The 25,482-nt window shown below is 38.6% G+C and overlaps 1 protein-coding gene across 4 annotated transcripts in view; it reads left to right on the top strand.

Moving 5' to 3' along the window:
• Window positions 1-659: 659 nt before the first annotated feature.
• Window positions 660-25,482, top strand: part of EFEMP1 (EGF containing fibulin extracellular matrix protein 1) — a 69,221-nt gene continuing 44,398 nt past the window's right edge. The window contains exons 1-5 of one of the 4 annotated variants that reach the window (XM_082641918.1): window positions 661-775; window positions 1,540-1,580; window positions 2,013-2,100; window positions 6,609-6,657; window positions 6,821-7,222. In XM_082641918.1, coding sequence (XP_082498044.1) covers window positions 2,020-2,100; window positions 6,609-6,657; window positions 6,821-7,222 — 532 coding nt within the window. In that variant the 5' untranslated portion in view covers window positions 661-775; window positions 1,540-1,580; window positions 2,013-2,019. Of the gene's footprint in view, window positions 840-1,539; window positions 1,581-2,012; window positions 2,101-6,608; window positions 6,658-6,820; window positions 7,223-25,482 lie in introns of all 4 variants that reach the window. The other 3 variants (XM_082641917.1, XM_082641919.1, XM_082641920.1) reach the window with 3 other exon arrangements.

The following is a 25,482-nucleotide window of genomic DNA, read 5'->3' as shown; positions in this document are numbered from 1 at the left end:
TGAGAGACCAGAAAACAACCCAAGCTCACGATCTTGTGAGTGTGAGTTCTACCTGGCCCATCCCCAAGCCCTCGCACATAGTAAGTCACAGATACTGGTGGAATGAATGAATTCTCTTCTTTCTACCTTTGAGGAAGCAGGCACTTCCCCACCCTTCAAAAAAAAAAAGTATCTTAAAGAAAAGGCGAAAGAACCAGTTCTACGAATGGAGTTAATTTACTCTCCTAGGATTCACCTATTGGGGAAATAATAATAATGATAATAATAATAATAATAATAATAATAATAATAATAATAATAATAAGCAATTTCTCAGGACGCTCACAACAAGCTCTACTAGAAGAGCCTTTTTCCACTCCGCGGCGCACGAGAAATTGCCCGGGAGGCTGGAGCATCACCAAGGCCGATTCAAACCCCAAACGTCACATGCCAAACGTGCCATCTTCTGCCTGGAGTTCCGGCGCGTCTGGGAACGAAGAGTGAGGGGCTGGCAGGAGAGGGCAGGCGGGTGGTGGAGAGCCCCTGTAGGAGGGGGCGCAGACCCAGCTGCGCAGCGCGCACTCCCGCCCGGTTTGCAGCCCTCGGCTCAGCCCTTTTGCGCCTCCCTCAGCTCTCTCCTCCGCCCCCCTTCGCCCTCCCCTTTCCCTCCTTTTCTCCTCCTCCTCCTGCCGCCGCCGCGGCCGCTGCCAGACCTCGCCAGTTCAGACCCACGGGGCTGCCCTCCCCTGCTCTCTCCCCTCGCTGCCCGGGCCCGGAACGCAGCGCGGCCGCGCAGGTAGGAGCCCCGAAGCGGGGGTCACACCAGCGCCCCCAGTGCCCGCGGGGCCGCGCGCCGAGGAGTAAGTGGGGTGACCTGAGGGGTGCAGTGGACCTGAGAACTGCCCCACACTGTGCAGGATCTCTCAGGCAGAGAGGGAGGTGGAGGTGTGTGGTGTAGGAATGCGATCTGTCAGCATGTGCGAGTACGGGGTGACATCTGTTTGGATGGGCATGTGTGTGCGTGCCGACAATCAGCCGACAGGGCTTTGCCCATAAACAAGGTTTTGAAAGTTTCAGGGGGCCAGAGATTTAAGCCGCACCTGGATTCCACAGGAGCTGGTTAGAAACTGGAGTGCTGAGCAGCTCCCCGGGGACGGCCGCCTGATAACGTACAGTTGAGAAAGGGGACCTCGCCTCCCTGGGGGTGCCTGGCCGGCTGCCCTGAAATTGGTACTTCGGGCCGCTGTGTGGTTGCCCAGTTCCGGCCCTAGGTAGCCCCGATCCTGAAGGTAGCATTTCGGGGGCCGAGGGACTGATAAGGCACGAGGTTATGAGACGCTTTGGGCTGCTCCTCTACACAACCTGGGGGTTTTAAACAAAGCTGCGCAAAGAGAACGCCTGGAAATGCCACTTTGAGAGTTTGCGCTGGGGAATGTAAGGAGCTCTGAAGGGCAGGTATTCTATCCTAGGGGAGGAGATTGCTCTCGAGTTTTGTTCTGGTGTTTTGTTTAAAAAAAAAAAAAAGAAGTTTGAAGCCAAGTAATTCATATTTGTTCACAGGTTTTTCTGCTGAGCTGTGCAAGGAACTTAACTAGCTGGAGGTGAGCTTATAGGGAAAGCCTTAACGTTCAAGGGAATATGAGATCTGCTGCCCCACTTCAACCCTCGGAAAAAAATGAACCGTCTCCTTTGAAATTAATGACACTGTACTCTTTCTCTTTCACTCCCTTTCTCGAGCCTGTTATGTAGGTGCAGTATAAAATGCACGCTGTATATCTTTTGTATATATTTCAGCGACGCCGGACAGAGTAAAGTGAAATGTAATTCTGCAGCCGTTTTACAGTCTTTGGTGCCTCGTTTGGCCAAGGGAAGGTTGAGGAGGGGGAGGGGAGATGAGAAAGTAAATTGGAAGTTGGGTATGATGGAGCCTCAGCCTCCTCCGCCTTCACTATCTTGCTTGTTACTTTACAGCAAAAGTTTTATTTCCCCCGCAGCATATACTAAGCATCGGTTTGTGCTGTGTTTTCTTTGAGATTCACGATGGTGAAAGCCCTTTTCCTAATTATGCTGACTCTGGCGTTGGTCAAGTCACAGGACACCGAAGAAACCATCACGTACACGGTAAGGGGTGATGGAATTTGAGATAAGTGCGGTTCATAGGGATTCTGTGGCACAAGGGAGACTTTATCCACTCCTGCCAGTCTATGTGGGCTGTTCGCTGTGGCGGATAATAAACGTTAGCAAGTTTCATGTTTAACATTCGTTGTAAATTGCCTGTCCTTTCAAAACTTCACTTAGTGTAACGAGGTGGATGGACCTAGAGTCTGTCATACAGAGTGAAGTAAGTCAGAAAGAGAAAAACAAATACCGTATGCTAACACATATATATGAGATCTGAAAAACGGTACTGATGAACCTAGTGGCAGGGCAGGAATAAAGACTCAGACGTACAGAACGGACTTGGTGGGGGGGCGGGGGCGGGGGGGCTGGGGGGCAGGGGAGGAGCTGGGGCGAAGTGAGAGAGTAGCATGACACATATACACTACGAAATGTAAAATGGATGGCTAGTGGGAAGCTGCTGCATAGCACAGGGAGATCAGCTGGATGCTTTGTGATGACCTAGAGGGGTGGGATAGGGAGGGTGGGAGGGAGGTCCAAGAGGGAGGGGATATGAGGTTATATGTATACATATAGCTGATTCACTTTGTTGTACAGCAGAAACCAACACAACATTGTGAAGCAATTATACAATAAAGATATTAAAAATACAACAACAAAAGTTCTCTTAGATTACCATTTGAGACAGGGACCAAAATGCAAGGATTTGTGCAAGGCCAAAAAGGGAAACCCCTTTAAAACAAAACCCAAAGTAAGCTACATGTTTCTGACACATTAAACAAATTAATGGGTATAAGTAATTGGAAAACCTGAATTCCTATATACATGCAGATGAAACCAGAACTCAAGGAGTAAGACAAGTCAAATAGGAATGTTAAACATCACAAAAGCCCATCACCTCATTTGTGCATGTGACTTATGTTCTCATGTAAGTGGACTTTCTTGACTTCATAAAGGCTATTATTCATTTACAGTATAACTGATAACTCATATAAATGCCATTCAGATAGACTTTACGAGTTACCAGGATGTGATATTTGGTAAAATGGTTTTAAAATGCATTGTATGAAATTTGGTTTTGCATTTTCTAATTAGCATATCTGATATTTCCAAGTAATTTTGATTAGTTAATTGTATGGATATAACCAACGTTTAATAAAATATTGAATATATCATCTAACCCCTCCCACTGCCAGGAATGGATATGGTGAGAACAGAGGGCAGTGCTTACCTCACTTTTGGTGAGTTTGTTTGCACCTCTGTTTTGTGTTTTCTAGTCTTTAATCAGTGTTGTGAGGCAAATGACATTTGTCCTGGATCAGAATATGAAAAACATATTTTTCTGCTTGCTCCCAATTTAAAATTAAGTAATCTTACTCAAAAGAATGTGAAAAATTTTTGAAAATAAAACCATTAAAAGTGAGCTAATGTCAATTACTGATAATAAACATTATCTCACTTTTTTGATATTATCCCTAGAATGTTAGTATTCATCTGGCAAATATTCCTTGTTGTTTAGATCAACTATAAATCAAATGGGGTTTAATATAAATATTTTGTTAACTTAATGGTAAATGTAGTTGCTTCCTCTGCTGAAGATAAATAAAGCAAGATAAATGAATACATGTGTTGTTTATCTTCAAATGAAATTGTTTTGTTATTCAGGCTAAACTTACTACCTTCTTACAGAGCTAAAATTAAATTAGCTACCCACTTTTATATTCATCTAATAAAAGATTTTATTGCTTTTACAATTGCTTATCTTGTACCCCCTTCCCATTGCTAATCACCTAAATCTTACTCATCTTTAGCAGAGAAAGTTCCCTGTGGATTAAACACTGTAGTTTTAAGACCACTAACTAGGGTTCATCATATTATAACAGGTTTCCTAAATATGACACCCTTTTTGTGCTAAGATTAGACCTATTCTCTTTTGAATTGTGTATGCCTATTAGTTCATGGCTAAAGGACAAAATGTAGCTATATTTTTAGTAATTCCACTGTGGAGACAGTGTCTCCTTTCATCCTCACAGCAAAGTATGAGGTAAGTGACATCCTCTTCCTTCTGCTGATAGTGGAACTGAAGATCAGAGAGGTATCTAACTTGCTTAAGACTACACAGCCAGTAAGTGGTGAAACTAAATTCACTCTAGGCTTGTTTAATAGTAGATCCATATTGAATGTACTGGAACTGAAGACCTAAAACAAACTGGAAGTCTTCTCTATTTAGCATACAGATTTATTCAAGTGCACTGTCATTTTGCCTGGCTTGAAAGATACTTTTCAGAAGGATGGGTTCATATCCACAAGACAGCCTCATATTCTTTCATGTTAAAGATAGGGTCCATGCAGTTATTCACTCATCAAGTATCTGCCGTGTGTACAAGCAATGCTCATCACTATCAAAAGAATTTAAGTTTACTTGCTTACTAAAAAAATTCACACCTTAACCTTAGGGAATTTACCTTGGGAAAATACTTTTGAAAGGTACAAACTATTATACAGATTATACATTTTGCTAAAGAAATACAAAAGCAAGGAGGTAATTAATGTTCATACTGGCATATTGAAGGAGGTAGAACTCTGTGCTGGTTCTTGAAGGAAGTGATGACTTTGGATTATTCTAGAAAGAGGCACCTGAATCAGAAAAAGTGGCATAATCAAACGCTAGAAGTGAAAACAGCTAAGTCAAGTCCAGGAGGTGACAACAAGCTAGGTAGTGGGGAGAACCTAGAGATGGCAGTAGTGGGAGATGAGAGGTTTACAGGCCACTGTGAGCTCTTAGATGGAAGGGCAACATAACCAAGAGAGCAAAGAACGATTGTCATGGAGGCTTGTGTGCAGCATGTAGAGATATGGAGACCACCTAAGGAGACTTGCCTACTCATGAGGCCAGAAGGCTTACACCAACGTGGAAGAGACAGAAGTGGAAACAAAGTCAGCAGAGCTTGAAGGAAAATAATTGGAAAAGTTGATGTTAAAGTTGTAATTCTGGGTGCTAAGAAAGGTGGTAGTGCCTTGGACAGCGTTGGGGAAACTAGAGAGAATTAGTCTGGGGGATAAAGTGAGTTTAGTTTTCACCCTGTTAGGTCTCACAAATCAGTAAAATATCTAAACTCATGTCTCTGTCTCCATTCAGCTATATAAGTAAATTTACTATTTACTTACTTAGCTCTTATAAAAGAATTTAAGTTTATTTATTTGTTTACTCTACTTTCGCTCAATCCTTCCCGAAGCCTCTTCCTCAAATCTGCATCTGATCAGATGTTTTCTTGAGCTTAAAATTTCTTCAGAGGCCTCATCACTTATACCAGCGTTTCTCAAGAAGTAGCCCATAGATGACTTGCATCAGAATCACCTGAGATGCCTCTTAGGAATTCAGATTCCAGGCCCCCAACCAAACCTACAGAATCAGAACCTTTGGTTGGGCCCAGGAATCTGCATTTTAACAAGCACCAGAATGATTCTTAAGCATAATGGAGCTTGAGATTCACTGACCTTTAAGGTAGAATTCAGTTTCTGTCTATCCCAAAGAAAGGCTTCCCGGGTTTGGCCCTGCCCACCTCTCTAACCTCACTCCACCCACCCAGGAATACTTGCAGCTCCTTCCTTCTTTAACAACTTTGCGCCTTTGCTTACGTGGTCCCTCATCCTAGACGCCCCATATCTCCCTGGAAAAAAGTCCTGTAAGGCCCAATTCACTTGTAACTTTGCCCATAAAGCCTTCCCTTCCACCCTGTCATGTCCACCCACAGCCCTGGGTAGGGTCCATCATTCCTTCCACAGGCAGACTTGTGTCACGACACCTGACATCTTGCTCCAACTTATCTACCTGTCTGTCTCCTCTTCAGGCCTGTGAGCTGCTTGAGAACAGGAACAAGGTATTAATCATCTTTGCTTTCCCAGGGACTAGGGTGGTGCCTCGTGTGAGAAGGTACTTGACAGATGGTTCCTTCAGTGAGTGAACTAGAGAGGACCCGTAGGAACTAAAGCTAGGAGGCAGGCCATGGTGTGAGAAGGAGGCTCAGGACTCGACTGAATAGGAATGATAAGGAAAGCCAGGTCTGGAATGCTCTAAGAGGATTTGGAGAGAGAGAGGAAATTGTCAAGGGCTGAAAAAAAGAACTCAGCTGAATTTTTTTTTTTTTTTGGTAAAATTTACAGTGTGGAGGAAGGGGCAAATAAAGCAAAAAAGCAGCAGAGAGATTGCAGAATATTAGTATTGGGACAGAGAGAAAGGAATTCCAAGAAGATGGTTATGGGCAACTGGACCCAATGCAAATACAACAAAAGAGCTGAGACAGCTGGTGATTGAGAAGGGATCCCTGAAGCGGTCCAGTGCACAGATGTGTCTTTTTAAAAAAGCTACAGAATAGTAAACTACCTCATCATCTATCTAGGCCTCTAGCACAAAGATTGTTGCCATAAGTATGAAGCTTTTAGAGTGACTTCTCAGAGAATGGATACTCAATTAACTGTCTCCTGGCCCCATCTTGATGTTTTCTTCACAGCAATGCACAGATGGATATGAGTGGGATCCTGTAAGACAGCAGTGCAAAGGTGAGCCAACTTTCAAAGACTTCCCATCTGAACATAGCTCTCTTGTCTCCATCTCATATGTCCTTCATGTCCTGCCTGTATTATACCCAAAAGGCATAAGCATATATTTACATGTTGTTTCCCCTCTAAGAAGATTCCTGACTTATTTTATTACTGACCACAGATATTGATGAATGTGACATTGTCCCAGACGCTTGCAAAGGTGGAATGAAATGCGTCAACCACTATGGAGGATATCTCTGCCTTCCTAAAACAGCCCAGATTATTGTCAACAATGAACAACCGCAGCAAGAAACACCAGCAGCTGAAGGTGCGGGTGCAGCTACCAATGCAGCTGCGACCTCTAGTACAGGCACTGGGGGTGTAGCAGCCAGTGGCATGGCAGCCAGTGGAGTGGTGCCTGGGGGTGGTTTTGTCGCCAGTGCTGCTGCTGAAGTGCAGACTGGTCGAAATAACTTTGTCATCCGGCGGAACCCAGCTGACCCTCAGCGCATTCCCTCCAACCCTTCTCACCGGATCCAGTGTGCAACAGGCTATGAGCAGAGTGAGCATAACGTGTGCCAAGGTAAGCATGACTTTCTATGCTAATGAGAAAGTTCTTGCCCAGGTGCACCTGTGGTGAGGATGACAACAGCTCATATTTACTGAGAGCTTCCCACTCACCAGACTTTGTGCTAAGTGCTTTGCCTGCATTATCATATTCAATCATCACAATAGTCCTAAGGTAGTTGCTGCCAGTACCATCATTTTGCAAATGAGGAACTGTGTCTCAGAGAGGTCATCAGTGGTTCTCAACCCTAGCTGCACATATTTAGGGTCACTTGGGAGCCTTTAAAACTTCTCCATGTCCAAGCCACACCCCAGCCCAATTAAATAACAGTCTCTGGGGGGTGGGTTCCAAGAATCAGTATTTTTTTAAAGCTCCCCATGTGGTCCCAGTGTGCAGCCAAGTTTGAGAACTAGGGGTCACACAGGTGGTGAATACAGAGCCAGCGTTCAAACCCAGACAGATGGGGCCAGAGTCACAGCTGTCAAAAGGAGCAAATTATTCATTTGGAATTTGAAATTGTGCTGTCAAGCTACTCCACAAATGTCCCCCTTTAAGGTCTCAAACTTTCTTTTTATTGAACTTGCCACTGACTTGTTTTCCTCACAGAGGAATAAAGAAATGGGACTTCTGCTTCTCATTACCTTGGAGGGAGCCTCCCCCACTCACATTTATATCTATTTTTAAGCTCTAATTTGAGCACATTTCGCTTATATCACTTGCACCATGGCACCATCCGCCTGGGTTTTTCTGTTTATTTTCACAAAGAGTACACATCACTGTGTATTCTAGAAACAGCTGTAGACTCATGTTAGCAAAGTGATAAGAATCTTGGGCTTTGAAGACATGTAGGATATTAACTAACTGGACTGTGCTAAGGGATTTTCTTCCTCTTTGCCTACTTAGCAAACCCTTTTAGATCTGCCTAACGTGGCAACAGAAGCTCCAGACTACTTTTTCACTACCAGGGGCTGACTGGGTAAACCCCATAAGACACCATAAGTGCCTGGTACCCCCTGGCCAATGGAAAGGGCCCAGGAGTTCTTACCTTGTACCTGCCTGAATGAGGAAGAGCACCTTCCTCCCTCAACACTCAAGGGTTCAACTGGGGTCACCTAGCTGCTGCATTAAGTGAAAGAAGCAACTGCTGGTCCTCTAGAATGCTGCCCCTTATTCACCAGTGTTGAGTTTTATCTTCTGTATAAAATATAGTAGATTTTAAATGGTTTATAAATGAAGTAAGGAAACCTATCAGGCTCTGACTTTTATTATTTTATATTTTGTGTTCAAATTTTAAGTATCCCACATCAAGAGCTAACCCATGCTGTGATGGTGTCACTTTTCAGAGAACCTATCGTATTAGCATCTGTTTTGTGTTACTGTCATGAGTCAGAATTCCAATATTGATGATGAATGCTTCAGCATCTGCTTGATATTCAGATATTTAATTTAAGGATTATGTCAAAGAGATAACCTCATGAGGTTATTTATATATACAAATAAATAGATATTTACAAATAAATATATATTTATATAAAATATATATGGTGTGTGTATTTGAGTGAATATTGGTTTAAAAATACCTTGAATTTATTTCAGATACCAACTTTTAATTGTGTTATTTAAGTATATAATTATATTGGAAGGTTTGGTGGTATTTTTCCTGAAACTGAAAAGTTTTACTGACATTTTTAAAGTATTGACTTTTACATACTGAATTATTTTTTACACTTCAGATGTATGTTTTAATGGTACTTAGGAGAAGAAAACCCAGGTAAATGAATGGATAGTTTATCAGAAACTGTCAAAGTAGTTTATGGTCCACCATTGACAGTTGTGGTTGAAAGCAAGAACAATGCCTAGAATGAATGAAAATTTTCTAGAATAAAACATATTCAGGATTTACAACATGCATTGGTTACAGTAGAAACTGTATAATAAAAAGTGAATAATAAAAATGAAATCCAATTTAATTTTTCTTAAAGATTTAGACTATCTTACAAAGTAAGTTACTTTTAAAATATTTATAATCCTTACTTCTGTGGGAATTTCTTTTTAATTTTAAGCTAAAATTCTTAAATGCTTATGGTAGATGCTAAATACATATTCATTGATTGTGTGCACACAGGGCATTTCCAACCCAAACTGTTTTGCATAATTCAACTAATTTCAAAAATTTGGGATTGGGGGTCTGTATCATTAAAAGTAGGGTTAAAAGTTTTTTGGATGACTTAAGGCTTAAGTTGGATTTCTTCCCACCTTACAATTTTGCAAAGTGCCCATAAATGTGGATTTACTTAATTGTTGATAAAAGGGGGTTATTTCATATGATAACAACAGGATAATCTGTCTAGGGAATCTGACTAACATAAGTCAAGTCACACTTGTGCCCATTTATTATTGAGCCAATCAAACATGCAGTCCAGTTTCTTCTGATTGCCTGCAGATGTATGACATTCTCATTCCAGGCCAGCAGCACAAAATAATATTTTATAACCAATGTGAAAGTGTGGGGACCTCCGCTTGAAACAATAATGTGCTCCAAGGACCTACATTACTGACATCATTGTGGAGTTTGGGGAGCCTTCTGTTTTAATAAAGATCTCCACTCCCTTTTAAATGTTGCATACTTATGACCAGTAGTCCAAATACATTTACTGTGGTTGCTGGATCAGAATAAATGAATGCCTGTAGATGGGTCGTGTATGTATTACAATTATTTCTTTTTCCCACATATATTTTTCAACAGGTACAGTTTATCATTACATAACTTAAAGCTGAGGACATTTTTAATGTAATGGCTGAAATCTGAACTGTGTTTCAGTGTTAAAGTCAGTCGTGCCTTTGAATGCACTATTACCAATCACAGTTGCCACCTAATTTAAATACCACTAGATATTTTAAAATGTATTCTATTTTAGGGACTCCCCTGGGGGTCCAGTGGTTAAGACTCTCAGCTCCCAATGCAGGGAGCGTCGGTTCAATCCCTGGTTGGGAAACTAAGTTCCCACATGCAGTGTGGCACAGCCATAAATATATAAATAAATAAATGTATTCTATTTTATAAATATATTTTTAACCAGCTTTCCATGTTTTAACATTTAGTGAAAACATGATCCTTTAACTTTTATTCATCTATTTGTCCAGAGTTTTTCAATTTCGTGCAAAACCAAGGGGTTTAAAATATAACATCCAAATATCAATTCACAGTAAGCAGTTTTTCTCAGGTAATTTTTGCCAACTGAGCGTGATACTGGGGAGGCCATTCACACAGAGAATTTCAAAGACAGGTTCCATCTTTGGCAGCTATCGCATTACATGAAGATCATTTCAGTGTTACATACATGGAGTCATGTAAAAATTAAGTTTTAGAAATTATTCATTTCTCCATGAAATATTATCTACCTCAAAGACAACAGATATTCATCTGCTCCAAAAGGAAGTTGGATCTTTAGTGCATAGTCACTATGTTATCTTCTTCAAGGAATATGGAGTTAGAAATCACTAGTTCAAGCTGAGAAATAATTTTTTTATCATATATAAGTTTCCAAGAGCCCCATTCTTGTAGGAAAAAAAAAATCATTTGGGAACTGGCAAATAAGAGAAAGCATCAATTGCCCAATTCAAAGGGATTTGTTCACTTAATTGAACTTTCAAAAAATTAAATGTAGAATATTTTGCATAGCTGGCAATTAAGTCATTACTAACCTCATGCAGGGTTTACAAGTTATCGTTACTAACTTGCTAAAGAAACCATACCATCAAAAAATGAACTTGATACAAACGTCTAATGAAGCTGATTGTGGAGCTAAATCCAGAGTGCAATACCTGGCTTGTGTTATATAAGGTATAACTGAGAGATGTGAAAGCATACCCTAGAGTTTCCAACCATCCCTGTCTACCCAAGATTTTCCTGGTTTGAAAACTTAATGTCCCACATTGCTGGAAATGCCTCAGTCCTGGGGAAATGGCATTGTGGATCACCCTAGCAAACCCCCAATAACCAAATGTCCTGCACATTACAGCCAACAGTGAAAAAGTCGAATGTTAGAGCCACTTTTTCAGGTTAAGGCATTGTTTGTCCAGTAAGACTGTTTTTTCTATTTGTTTTGAACTTTGAAAAACCATATTTCATTGATCTTTATGTACCTGGACAGAGCCTTTCTTTGCAGTTGTCAGGATCCCGCCAGTTTGTCAGTTTCCACATTGTTCTAGATTGCATGTGTAGAATACCTATACATTAGCACCTACATACTTAGATACATGTCATACCATAGTTAGCTCATCTTTCCTCATTTCCACTGGGAAAAATTTTACCACTCAGCTAAATTAAATACCATACTTCAATTATAAAGTTTTATTTGCCAAAATTTTTTTTTCAATTTTCAATTGTATTTTCAATGATTTTATTTGATTTGTATTATTATTACCTATGACACAGGAGCAACTAAAAAGCTAAAAAGAAAAAACTGTTGCCTTTTGGAAGGCCTAAAGGAATGAAAAAATTACACTCAGGGTTAAAAAGCTCTAAGCTCTTGGGGACCATCTATTATCCTCCTCACGTTTCTTTATAAACATAAGGATAACTAAAATACTATTTTGAAAAGGAAAAATGTTATTATCTATACATCTACTTTAAAAAAGAGAAACTTGAACTAACAGGTACAGATTCTCAGATGCTAGGGATGTCTCTCTTCGGCTTCTTTCATTTGAAACTTAAATGATCACATATCCAAAAGGGGATTTATAAACTATAGTGTAATCAAGTAGCTTAGCATACTTGGCATTGTCATTACCAAACAACTTTCAAACACTACCCTTTTGCTGATCCTCACTAATGTCATTAGGGTCTCTGTTTTCTCCTGTTAGTTTTGTGAGGAAATGCCTAATTTTTGTTACATGTAATTATACAGCCAAGCGAAGAGCTTTGATCTCAGAAAAGAGATATTTTGCAAAAGGAAGACTATAATTGAGTAAATTATGATATTAACAGAAACTAAATATTTCAAGCACAAAGTAAAATGGGTATTAGCTTACTAATAGTTCATTGTGTTTAGTTGTTAATTACCTTTGAGTATCTGAAAATTCTCTAAGGCCATATAAATGGATAGGAGTTGAGTTTATGGAGAAAACTTAATTGCTTTTAAAATAAGCTGATGCAGTGTAATTGCATTGATTTCCTCCTGAAAAATCTAGCATTGTTTCATAATTTACTTTTCCAAGCACTGTAGTCATAAAATTTCTGTTAATTTAAGACTCATTTTTAATATACATTTTATAGATAATATGTATATCTATCTGATTCATGCATAGTCAGAAAATTCCTTCATAAAAATTGAGTGACAATTATTTGAGGTGGAAGAATGGAAGAGGTCAATGTGATCACTCTTCTGCAACAAAAGACTAGTTGTATAACTGTTTAACTCAATGATTTTCAAAGTGTGGTCCCCAGATCAGAAACATTAGCATTATCCTGTAACTTATTAGAAATGCAAAATCTTGGGCCCCATCAGACCTACTGAATTGGAAACTCTGGGGATGGGGCTCAGCAATTTGTGTTTTAACAATTTTATGATTTTGATCCCTGCTGAAGTGTGAAAACCAATGGCCTAACTTAATCTTAACCTCAGGAAGCTGCATTCAGTTATAAAAACGAGAGAGCAAGGTCAGAATACCTTACGTGGGATATGGGAAGTAATGAAGAGAAAACATCTAAAATATACATTCTACTTATAGGACAGAATAATATTTCTATTTCATTTCTCTCACTTTTCTTGTCATCACCAGTGCTCTGATCCCTAAATATTATTGGCCATGAGTCCTGGTTAGGACTATATCCCCAAACCAAGGACATATATGTGCAATCTAGAGGAAAAGGGGACATTTTAACCAGAAAACAAGAGATCTTGCACCTGTCTATAAAACCTGCAAGTGTAAAATGCTGTAACTGCCCTTAAATTGTCAGTAAGTGAAACTTGCAGTTATGTTCTGGCTATGGTAAGGATTGGCGCTGTGATACCCCTACCTTCTATAGGCATCCCCCTTATACTCAAGGCACAAACACTGTTGTTTGGAGGTTCAGTTCATGTAGAGTTGTGAAAGAGGAGGAGGTTGACTCTGATTTTGGCCTTAAAGTGTATTTTGGTTACCAAAGTGATAGGAGATCCTTTCAATATCAGATGCACTGCTGACATCTCCTTTAGATTCTGTGAATATCATCAAATATTAGAAGAGTATTCACATAAGTATCTTCTGTTCAATTTAAACTTTATCACAGATTTACTTGCCATCAAAGGCAAGAAGACTCTTGTTAAAACTAGTTAACACAATCTGTAGAATGAACTTTCCTCTCCCCATAGAAGCAAAAAGAAGCAGATTAGACAAGAATTGCAAGCCTGGGTAACTTCAGGAATGTGCACTGGTACTGGCTCATTATATCTTTCTCCAGCAGAAAATTTCAAACTATAGTCTCTGAAATCAACAAATTGCCCCATTTGTAAGGATTGCCTTTGCACTTGTTGAATTATTGGCACAATTTTATTCTTTGAAACCAAAGAGTAAACAAAATTTGCCCCAAATGTGTTTGATTTTGCATGAAGGTACAAATAAGTAATTCATGCCACATCTGAAATTCATTACCATGCTTCTTTTTCCAGGAGGTAACTGCAAATTGCACACTCAAAAATAAAACTGATCAAGAAAACTGCATTCAAATATTGGCAGAAGAAAACAGCTGTCATTGCAAGCATTTAGCCACAATTGCAGGCTTGTAGCTTGAACCTAAATGATTTGTAAACATTTAATAAAGATGAAGTGAAGAAATGACATGAAAGGAAGGCTGAGTGCCAGGATACTGGCAGCAGCATGAACAGCTTACTGCTGTCAATTTCAAATAACCTTTTCAAATTAAAAGGAGGGACAGAGAATGAATCAATGTTATGTAAATGTGTACAAAATGACTTAAAAACTTGAGATATTCGGCTAACTCAACTCAACTAACTTGAACTACCTTTGAAATAATTGTACATCCATACTAGTCAAGGGTAACCAGGCAATATCACAAGTGAAACTGATCAAACAGAATGCAAAACCATTCAGTTAATGTTCAATAAAATCCAATCAAATTTTAAGAACCACTTTCTGTTGTAAGGCACTTTGATAGAATAAAAGTAGAAGGAAGGAGTGGCCATTGTCCTCAGGGAACTGACCATCATTAACCCATGAATTATAAAATAACAATAAAAGAAGCAAAATATATAGCTCAGGAAAGTTAACACATGGGACATCACAGGAAGCACATAATGAATTGCCAAAAGTAGTAGCAAAACAAATATGTGATACAGGTATGCTTACAATTTATTAAAATCCACATTTAGACAGAAAAAAGCACATGTCCCCAGAAATGTTGTCAAGAACAAAAGCCTGGTTCCTCCCTGGAATGGAACATTTAGAAGAGAATGATGAGGGGAAGTTGAGAGGTCTGATGAGGAAATTAAGATCTGAATAGCGAGGGAAGTAACCATCTTATATATAGCCAAGCAGAAAAAGCGAAAAGCAGCTTTGTGGCCATGTTCCTTCTGCCCAAGAGTGGTTTCCCAGGAGAGTCCCCCAGAAGCAGGGTGCTGCTGATAGGAATGCTAATGAGGTAAGGGATAGGGGTATGTGGAGGAAAACAAAATTTGATAGTACATGTGATGCTGAAGCACTGCAGAGTAAACATCTATGACTAGTTCCATCCTCAGTAACTCTCCCCAACAAAATACTAATGTGTTCCTCCAGCCCTGTCTCAGTATCTTCCCAAACTGTGTCCCGTTTTACTTATCATTGAAAAGGCACAAAGCAAATGTTTTGTGTTTGTGTGTGCATGTTTGAATAAATGAATGGTTTTTAATCATCAGAGAATTCAGGCTTAAAGCTTACTTGAATTCTAAAACCATCCTTGAAAATGAGCAGTTATGTACCATATGTGTATAAGGTGTATTTCCCAACTCTGTATGTATCAAACTTCTTATTAATAATGGAGGGTGGGAGGGAGGCTCAAGAGGGCAGGGATTTGGGGATATATGCATACATATAGCTGATTCAACTTATTGTACAGCAGAAACTAACACAACATTGTAAAGCAATTACACTCCAAAAAAGATGTGAAAGAAAAAGTAGATAAAAAACAATAATGGGGCTTCCCTGGTGGAGCAGTGGTTGAGAGTCCGCCTGCCAATGCAGGGGACGCGGGTTCGTGCCCCGGTCCGGGAGGATTCCACATGCCGCGGAGCAGCTGGTCCCGTGAGCCATGGCCGCTGAGCCTGCGCGTCCGGAGCCTGTGCTCCGCAAAGGCAGAGGCCACAACACTGGGAGGCCCGCGTACCACAAAAATAATAATAATAATAATAATAATAATAATAATAATAATGGGGGTCTTAAATATCTAGTTCCCATCTTAAGCTTAAGCCACTTGAAAGAAGGAACTATGAAGTCTATTCTTTATATTGTGGATTGTTAGGTTTTTAACAAACATTGGTGAATAAATAAGTTGCTGTTATTCCTAAAGCAAGACTAGTAATTAGAAATACTAGAATTCTTTTAACTTTCTGACAAGACATTTAACTAGTGAATGCATCACTATATCAAATATATCCTTCCTCAGAAATCTAATGGTGAATAATGAAAATACAGTTGGGTTGGGGAAATGTTAGTATTTATGATATTTGAAGTGAAATAATCACAAGGCTGGAAAATATTTATGTAAGCTCTCTAATACTGTGAAGAAAATCAAGACACTGGGTGAAGCTCTATAAAATAAGAGCAAGAAAGGAAGAAGGGATCAGAGCAATCCGTCTTGCTTCTTTCCCTTGACTGCAAGCCCCAAACTATCTTTTTTGTGGTTGTTGTTATGTAGTTGTTTTAATTGAAGTAAAATTGACTTATAATATTGTGTTATTTTCAAGAGTACAGCAAAGTGATTCAGTTATATATATTTTTTCCAGATTATTTTCCATTATAAGTTATTACAAGTTATTGAATATAGTTCCCTGTTGCTATACAGTAAATCCTTTTTACTTATATATTTGATATATAGTAGTTCATATCTGTTAATCCCATACTCTGAATTTATCCCTTCTCTCCCTCCATTTCTCCTTAGGTAACCATAAGTTTATTTTCTATGTCTGTGAGTCTGTTTCTGTTTTGTATATAGATTCATTTGTATTATTTTTTAGATTCCACGTGTAAGTGATATCATATAGTATTTGTCTTTCTCTGTCTGACTTATTTCACTTAGTATCATATTCTCTAGGTCCATCCATGTTGCTGCAAATGGCATATTTCATTCTTTTTTATGACTGAATAATATTCCATTATATATATACCACATCTTCTTAAGTCAGTCACCTGTTGATGTGCACTTGGATTGTTTCCATGTCTTGGCTATTGTAAATAGTGCTGCTATGAACATTAGGGTGCATGTATCTTTTTGAATTAGTTTTTGTCTTTTCTGGATATATGCTCAGGAGTGGGATTGCTGGATCATGTGATAGCTCTAATTTTAGTTTTTTAAGGAACCTCTATACTGTTTTCCATAGTGGCTGCACCAGTTTACATTCCCACCAACAGTGTAGGAGGGTTCCCTTTTCTCCACACCGTCTCCAGCACTTATTATTTGTAGACTTTTTGATAGCCATTCTGACCGGTGTGAGGTGATACCTCATTGTGATTCTGATTTGCATTTCTCTAATAATTAGTGATGTTGAGCATCTTTTCATGTGCCTGTTGGCCATCTGTATGTCTTCTTTGGAGAAATGTCTGTTTGGGTCTTCTGCCCATTTTTTATTGGGTTTTTTTTTTTTTATATTGAGCTGAATGAGTTGTTTATATATTTTGGATACTAACCCCTTGCCTGTCACATCGTTTGAAAATATTTTCTCCCATCCTGTAGCTTGTCTTTTTATTTTGTTGATGGTTTCCTTTGCTGTGCAAAAGGTTTTAAGTTTGATTTGTCCCCATTTGTTTATTTTTGTTTTTATTTCTATTGCCTTGGGAGAGTGATCTAAGACAATATTGCTATGATTTATGTCAGAGAGTGTTTTGCCTATGTTCTCTTCTAAGAGTTTTATGGTGTCATGTCTTATATTTAGGTCTTTAAACCATTTTGAGTTTATTTTTGTATATAGTGTAAGGGAGTGTTCTAATTTCATTGATTTACATGTAGTTGTCCAGCTTTTCCAACACCACTTGTTGAAAAGACTGTCTTTTTCTCCATTGTATATTCTTGCCACCTTTGTCAGAGATTAATTGACTGTAGGTGTGTGGGTTTATTTCTGGGCTCTCTATTCTGTTCCATTGATCCATATGTCTGTTTTTGTGCCAATACCATGCTGTTTTGATTACTGTAGCTTTGTAGTATTGCCTGAAGTCTGGGAGGGTTATGCTTCCAGCTTTGTTCTTTTTCCTCAGAATTGCTTTGGCAATTCTGGATCTTTTGTGGTTCCATATACATTTGAGGGTTATTTATTCTAGTTCTGTGAAAACTGTCATGAGTATTTTGATAGGTATCACATTAAATCTGTAGATTGCTTTGGATAGTATGGCCAATTTAACAATATTAATCCTTCCAATCCAGGAGCATGGGCTATCTTTCCATTTCTTTGAATCATCATTAATTTCCTTTATCAGTGTTTTATATAGTTTTCAGCATATAGGTCTTTCACCTCCTTGGTTAAGTTTATTCCTAAGTATTATTTTATGTGATTTTAAACTGGATTTTTTTTACTCTCTTTCTGATATTTCATTGTTAGTGTAAAGAAATGCAACAGATTTATGTATATTAATCTTGTATCCTGTTACCTTGCTGAATTCATATATTAGTTCTAAAAGTTTTTGTGTGGAGTCTTCAGTGTTCTCTATATAGAGTATCATGTCATCTGCAAATAGTGACAGTTTTACCTCTTCCCTTCCAATTTGGATATCTTTTATTTCTTTTTCTTGACTGATTGCTGTGGCTAGGAATGAAACTATTCTTTTTAAATTTATTCTGTTAAAATGCTAAAGGGTAGAATCCAGGAAAGTCACTTAGGTGGTTGTAGGTGACTTAAAGAAGCACAGTTCTGATCTGGTCCCAAGTTACAAAGAACTGAATTTCTAGAGAAGTGAGAAAGAAATCCATGGATCCAAGTGGCCCAGGAAAGAACACAGATTACTGAGGGCCCCTTGGGAGCTAATAGCTAGCTTGTATTGCGTACTTAACTGTATGTGAAATATGAGTGTGAAGTAGACAATGGAACTAGAGACAACCATAAAAGCTGTGTGTATTGCTTTATGTGTGCCCAGCTAAAGGGAGAATCATGATGGAAATTGCAACTGCCTTTGTGCATATAGTTAAATCTCAAAAAGCTCCAGAAATAAGTTTTGTACTCTAAACAGCTGTGTGTGCTGCAGAGAATCTAATCCTACTCCCTTGAGTGGAAATGTGGAACACAATCCAAAACAGGAAACAACTCAAAGGTTCCCATTCAGTGTCCACCCTGGAGACCAGGTCTATCACAACCTGGATTAGGGAAGAATTTTTGTTCAGTAGTGATTAGTTAGATCTCACTATTTTGCAGCAAAGCCCTCCTCTCATACATACATTCACAAAATTAGTATGCCATTAAATTGTTGCTGACTTTTTCACTATTCACTAAAAAACCTAAGTATCTCAATATTTTTAAATATACCAAAATTATGAAGAGCAGTATAAGTCTGTTTTTCAGAGTCTGTTGTTGAATCCTTCAAATTTGTTGTTTATTTGAGGAAGCTTCTTAGAGAATAAGTTCAACTTTAATCATTCTCCTAAAATATACGAGTAATTTAGGTATTTGGCATCATTCGAAACCCACCAGTAAGCTTTTTTCCTAATCACTGCTTTTCATCATTTGAGGCCTAAGGAGATACTTTTATGTAAGATGGTTTTCTCTCCTTATCCATGTTCTGTCCTGAGCAGTTTGTGATATCAGAAGATATCTTGTCTAAAAAAGGAAAGGACATTCCAAAAGAAGTTGTTAAAAGACACCTTAGAAACCTGCCCACACAGCCTAAATACCCCCCTTTCTTGCCTAGATTTAGTGTATTCCAGCTATTTACACTCACACATATGCACACATACACATACCCACTCAAGTTCATGCCCATATACATGCATGTACACAAACATGTAACAATGCACCATTTTTTGGTAGGAAAGTAACATGTACAAAAATTAAACTGATCAAAGCTGATAATGCTTCTAAAATGATTTGGAACACAGGTCCCCCTCTCATTATTCTTGTAAAATCAACACTGGGAACTGCTTTCTAAATTCATGTGTTTACCTATCACAAGAGAAAGGGCACCTTGGACAGCTACTACATGATTTAATCAATAAAGACATTATTGGATGGAATATAGAGTCAACAAAGAAATAAAAGTGTTAAGGTGTAACTTCTAAGACTCTGTTGTCTTACACTTCAGCAACATCCTGACTATGTCTTGACTAATCTTTCTTAGAGATTTACCTGGATTCCATCCTGACCTACCTTTGTGTTCTTGGGCAACTAAATTTTTAACAAAATAAACTTTTTAGATAGACCATTATAGAATGGATTAGAAAATAACTTATCTGTGACTGACATTGAATCCCCATGCTCTTTTATTCCTCAGACTTTGGCAAATTACATAGTCAGGATGTAGCCAAGAATAAAACGTCACTCAACAAACAAGGCAGAAGATTCCAGTTATTCATGATTAATTAAACTTCCCAGTAAAAGCTGTGGGCCCTTTTTGTAAAACTAGTTCACGACTTGGTGCATCAGAAGAACCCTAATCCAGGGAGGAAGGTAGCCAGAGAAAAATGTCCTTCCACACAAGCTGGTAAAGATGCTGGGCTTTGTTGTAAACTTCAATTCCAAGACCTCCTTTCTTTAGTAATTGGGGGGAGGGGGGGAAGCTAATGATAAAAAGAAGCTAAATAAAAGAAGGAAATTTAATTGTGGTGCAATTTATACAGCTAATGATAGTTCTGAAAAAACAGGAAAGATTATTTGGTGACTAGTTCACTTTAAAAAATATTTAATAGCAAAGCCATTGTAAATTAGAGTCCAACTGTTAGTAAACTAAAAAATCTTCTCTGATTTTTCAATTTAAGCAGAAAAATGGATTGTTTAAGCATGCCAGAGCAATAGTTTCCAATAAACCAAGCTATCACTGATGGTTAATACCCCAAATAGAATATCACTGTATTAGAAAAAGAGCTTGGGCTATTTAGTTGTCATTGTAAAAACCTGGCCGCAAACAGTATTAGGGTTCTAACAGAGTTTTAAAGAATTATTAGAAAAGCTGGTTATAATATCAAAGTCAGGAGTAGGCACAATTACATACTCCCAAAAGCATTATGAATCCATAACAAAATGTATGTATTTTTCTTGGTAAAATACACAGTTTCTGGTCTTGTATTAAAAGGACCAGTTTATAATGACAAGGGAGAATAAGGACAACATCAATAAGGAAGACTGCATGAATTATTTGATTAAATATGAATGATGGGGCCTCCCTGGTGGCGCAGTGGTTGAGAGTCCGCCTGCTGATGCAGGGGATACAGGTTCGTGCCCCGGTCTGGGAGGATCCCATATGCCGCGGAGCGGCTGGGCCCGCGAGCCATGGCCGCGGAGCCTGTGTGTCCGGAGCCTGTGCTCCGCAACGGGGGAGGCCACAACAGTGAGAGGCCCGCATACCGCAAAAAAAAAAAAAAAAAAAAAAAAAAAAAATATGAATGATGTTTTGAATTTTCTCAAGAGCTTAAAATATCAAGTAGAGGTCCTGACAAGGGGTAAAAGTAACTGCAAGCAACTGGCCTGCCTATTCCTCAGTATAAATCTCAAATTAGGAAAAGAAGAATCAGGTGCAGATTCAAAGTCAGGCCAAGCCTCTGTAGTTGATTTGGAGAGCTACATCTTAAAATTATTCTAATAGATGACACATCAGTGTTATGTCAACTCTATTACTCAGCAAAAAAGAAAACACCACTTTCCCTTAAAGGAGAAGAAATACTTTCTCTTCTCTGTTACAGTCAGGTGAATCTCTTAACTACAGAGATCATAACTGGGTAACTACTGTAGCTAAAAATTCATGACTTAAGTATTGCTTGCCCATTGATCGATTTTAAATACAGTGTCCCCACTTATCCTTGAGAGATATGTTCCAAGACCCCCAGCGGATGCCTGAAACCATGGATAGTACCAAACTCTATATATACAATATTTTTCCCATACATACATACCTATGATAAAGTTTAATTTATAAGTTAGGCACACTGAGAGATTAACAACAGTACCTAATAGTGAAATAGAACAATTATAACAATATACTGTAATAAAAGTTATATGAATGTGGTCTCTCTCTCAAAATATCTTATTGTACAAATTTAATGCCTTTTCCATCTTAACTAAGCACTTATCATGCACTGGCCATAACTTTTACAGTTTGAGTTTGGCAGTAAAACTAGCATGAATTTCTTTTTCCTTTTTTCACAATTTCACATTTAGAAGATTCATTCTTACTGTAGATCTTAGCAACCTCAGCATACAAAATTTTTTTCTTTCCTTATTAAGCCGAGAACTTCCACCTTTTCACTTAAAGGAAGCACTTTACGGTTTCTCTGTAGCATACCCTAATTGCCAGCATCACTACTCTTGAGGTTTGAGGCCAGTATTAAGTGAAATAAGGGTTACTTGAACACAAGCACTGCGATACCCAAAACAGTGGATCTGATAAACAAGATGCTACTAATCGGTTGATGGGCAGGATATGCTAGACAAAGGGATGATTCATGTCATGGGCAGGACGGAGTGGGATGGCAAGGTATTTCACTACACTATTCAGAATAGCAGGCAATCTAAAACATATGAATTATTTCTGGAATTTTTCATATAATATTTTTAGACCATGGTTGACCGTGTGGGTAACTGAAACTTCGGAAAGCAAAACCAAAGATAAGGCGGGTAACTATATATATATACCACATATTATTAAGATGAAACCGTGAAGCCAGTTATGAGCATTTCCCTGGCTCTTCTGCTGAGTGACTAAAGTAACAGTGATACTTTCCCCCCAACACCACCTACCATCACCACACACCACTCAGTATGAAAATCAATCATCTAAGGAAAAAGCAAAAATGCAGTGAACACCTGTGAGGGTAGAGGCCAGGAATGTATTCATACATTTATGGAGAAAAAAAGCAAATTAGATCAAACAGTTGAGCTATATCCTTCTCTTCCAGGGACCTCCTCTTACTCTGGGAGACAAGAGCAGTTGTAAGAGGAATGAGAGGCAGAAAAAGAGATGTAGAATGGAACTGGAAGAGAGAGAAAAAGAGAGCAAGATAGGAGAGTAGAGGACATGAGCAAGCATAAGACTATTCTAATCAAAAATAGGCTCTGCTGAAGTATCTTGTAAAATAGTATTACAGTGACCATTTTCTACCTGTGTATATGTGTATAAGTACATATTTTCCTCAAAAGACTGATGAAGAAAAAAAGAAAAGGTGACACCTGAATAAATCAGTTTTTCTGTTTTTATAGAATTGTCTGAGGGATTCTTTAGATTTGGGATTCCATTCTCTAATATGTTTTTGAGAATCTTCTATATGCTATGTGTGATAGACCAATGATTCTCAAACTTTACTGAACATGTGAATTCCTTGGGGATCCTGTTAAAATGAAGATTCTGATTCAGTAGGTGTTGGGTGAGACCCAAGATTCACATTTCTAACAAGCTCCCAGATTTTGTTGGTATATTCAGAGCCTATCTTCCAGTAGCTGACAATTTGTGCTGCCCATCAAGAAGCTGATATGTCTAGTGATTCTTCATTCTCTATTTTCTGCAGTTAGCAGAGTGTGGTATACTTTGGATAGAATTAGATCTGCATGTGGTGGGTTTTTTTTTTTTTTTTCAAAAAGATATTCTTCTCCTCTGATTAGACACTCAGTTTCTCCAATATAAATTCCATTGTAACAGTTACAGCTGTAATGCACAGATATTTCCCTTATTAATTAATAGAATTTTCTCCTGTAGTGGAATGTTTTTATGCTTGAATGCTCAGGGAGATCCAGAAAGTAGTCTTTGGCAGCAAAAAAGTGGCCGAAACTCCATGAAACTCAGCAAGAGAAAAAGGTTCCCATCTGAATCTTCCCCTAAGTGACTCTGACTGTATTAAACCCGTTAACCTCTCTGGGCCTCAGCTTTCTCAGCTGTCAAAATTAAGAGTTGTCCCTTCCGCTCTCATTCAAAATAATTTTAAAAGAATGAGAAAGAGAAAAAGAGAGGTAGAGAGAGTGCACTTTGTCTAGGCTACAAGCCTTGGAAGTGTGGTCGCTATATGGTTCTTGACTGATACGTGCGTGGCATTTAAACTATTTCTATTGATAGGAACTATTCTTTGACTTTCAAATGGCATTTTTATCAGGAAAACATACCAGAGCAAGTTAAAATCTGCCCTGAGAAGAATGCAGATGTATTCTGTGATTATAATAGCATTAATGACTCAGAAACAAAAAACCAGACAGTTCTAATGACTTGAAGCTTTATTGACAAAACAGTTCACACCTAGAACTGGTTGTTTGCTAAAAGTCTGGACCAAATCACTGAAGCTTTAAAAACTAGATCACTGCAGTCTTCCCCTGGGGGCATGGACATAGGTAATTATTATGGTTCATGCCACAGCCAAGGACTCTGTTTTTTTGTTTTTGTTGTTTGTTTGTTTGTTTTTTGGTGCAGAGTAAATATACTTTTTGCATGTATTACTATAAACTCATTTAAAACATAAAGGTGACAACATTAAATATTACAGGTTCTTTATTATTTTCTCAATTTTTGAATTAAGATATGCTGCCTTCATTGGGGGACATGAATACCTTTCAGCAAAGAACAGCCTGTTTAAAGTCTACAGGTTTGTTCATTTCATATTTCAGGATGTATTTCAGGATGTTTTTCAGCCTCAGATTCAAACCAGGCTTACAACCAAAGCAATCAGTCTTTCCTGAGCTCATGCATTATTATCTGTTACACAAAAAGCATAAGGAAGCCTATGAGTTATCTGTTGCCACATGACAAATTGTCCTAAAACGTAGCAGCCTAAAACAACAAACATTTATTATTTCACAGCTTCTCTGGGTCTGAATCAAAGTACGGCTTAGTTGGGTCCTCAGGCTTTGGGTCTTTCACAATCTGCAGTTGTCTCAAGGCTTGACTGGGAAGAATCCCCTTCCGAGCTCACTCAACTAGTGGTTGTTGGCAGGATTCACTTCCTGCCTGCATTTCTCATGAGTTCTTCCTCCATGGCTCCTAGCCACATATACCTCTCCCTAGAGCACCTCACAGCACAGCAGCCTTCTTCGTCAGAGTCAGCAAGGGAAAGGGCAGGAGAAAGTGCCAGCAAGAAAGTGAGTGCTAATAAGACTGAAGTCACAGTCTTCTGTAACTCAATCACTGAAGTGACAGTCCATCACTTTTGCCATATTTTGTTCATTAGAAACAAGCTACTAAATCCAGCCCACAGTCAAGGGTGTGAATGCCAGGATTCTGGGATCATTGCGAGCCATGTCAGAAGCTGCCTACCACAATCTGTAATTAAATTCCCCCTGAAATGATTCCATCCAAAACTTTAGAGTTAAATCTAGAATTTTAAATGGTTTCAAAAAGCAAAATATGAGTTAAAAAGCAAAATGCACCCACCTCCCCAGCGGTGCAGGAGCCTGGATGACTCATTCAGATACGCATCCTGATGGGTGTGGTTGAAACAGGCAAAGTACTGTTCAAAAGAAGAACCTCACAGCTTCTAACAGCTCCTTTTGAATGAATGTACCCTTCTCTTCTTCATGGATATAGAACTTCTAAAATGCTATCAATCTTCTCCAAAACCACTCATAAATAATTATGAATATATACTCTGATTTTCAGACTTTTTAGTTAAAATCCTGCTTTACTCCACTCAATAAACAATATCCATGAAACAAAAACTTTATGAGCAAACACAAAAACTCCCTTTATTTTTGCCGATTAGCATGTATCCACATGCCTGTTATATAAAAGAAATTTAATAAACACTGTTCTTGCCTCAACGTGAACTTTTGTCCTAGACATCTGTAATATTTGTGTGTTTGTTAGGGAATCATGGAAAATGTTCTCCATCTCTCTCATAGAAATCTCTGTTCTGTTTCAGTCACATTTTTCTTCCTACAGCCTATTCAAAAGCCTGCTTCCTAGTCATCATT

Source organism: Mesoplodon mirus, assembly GCF_964341445.2.
Source record: "Mesoplodon mirus genome assembly, chromosome: 14".
Classification (NCBI taxonomy): domain Eukaryota; kingdom Metazoa; phylum Chordata; class Mammalia; order Artiodactyla; family Ziphiidae; genus Mesoplodon; species Mesoplodon mirus.
The sequence above is the reverse complement of the archived record's forward strand: the minus strand, read 5'-3'. Positions and strand labels throughout refer to the sequence as shown.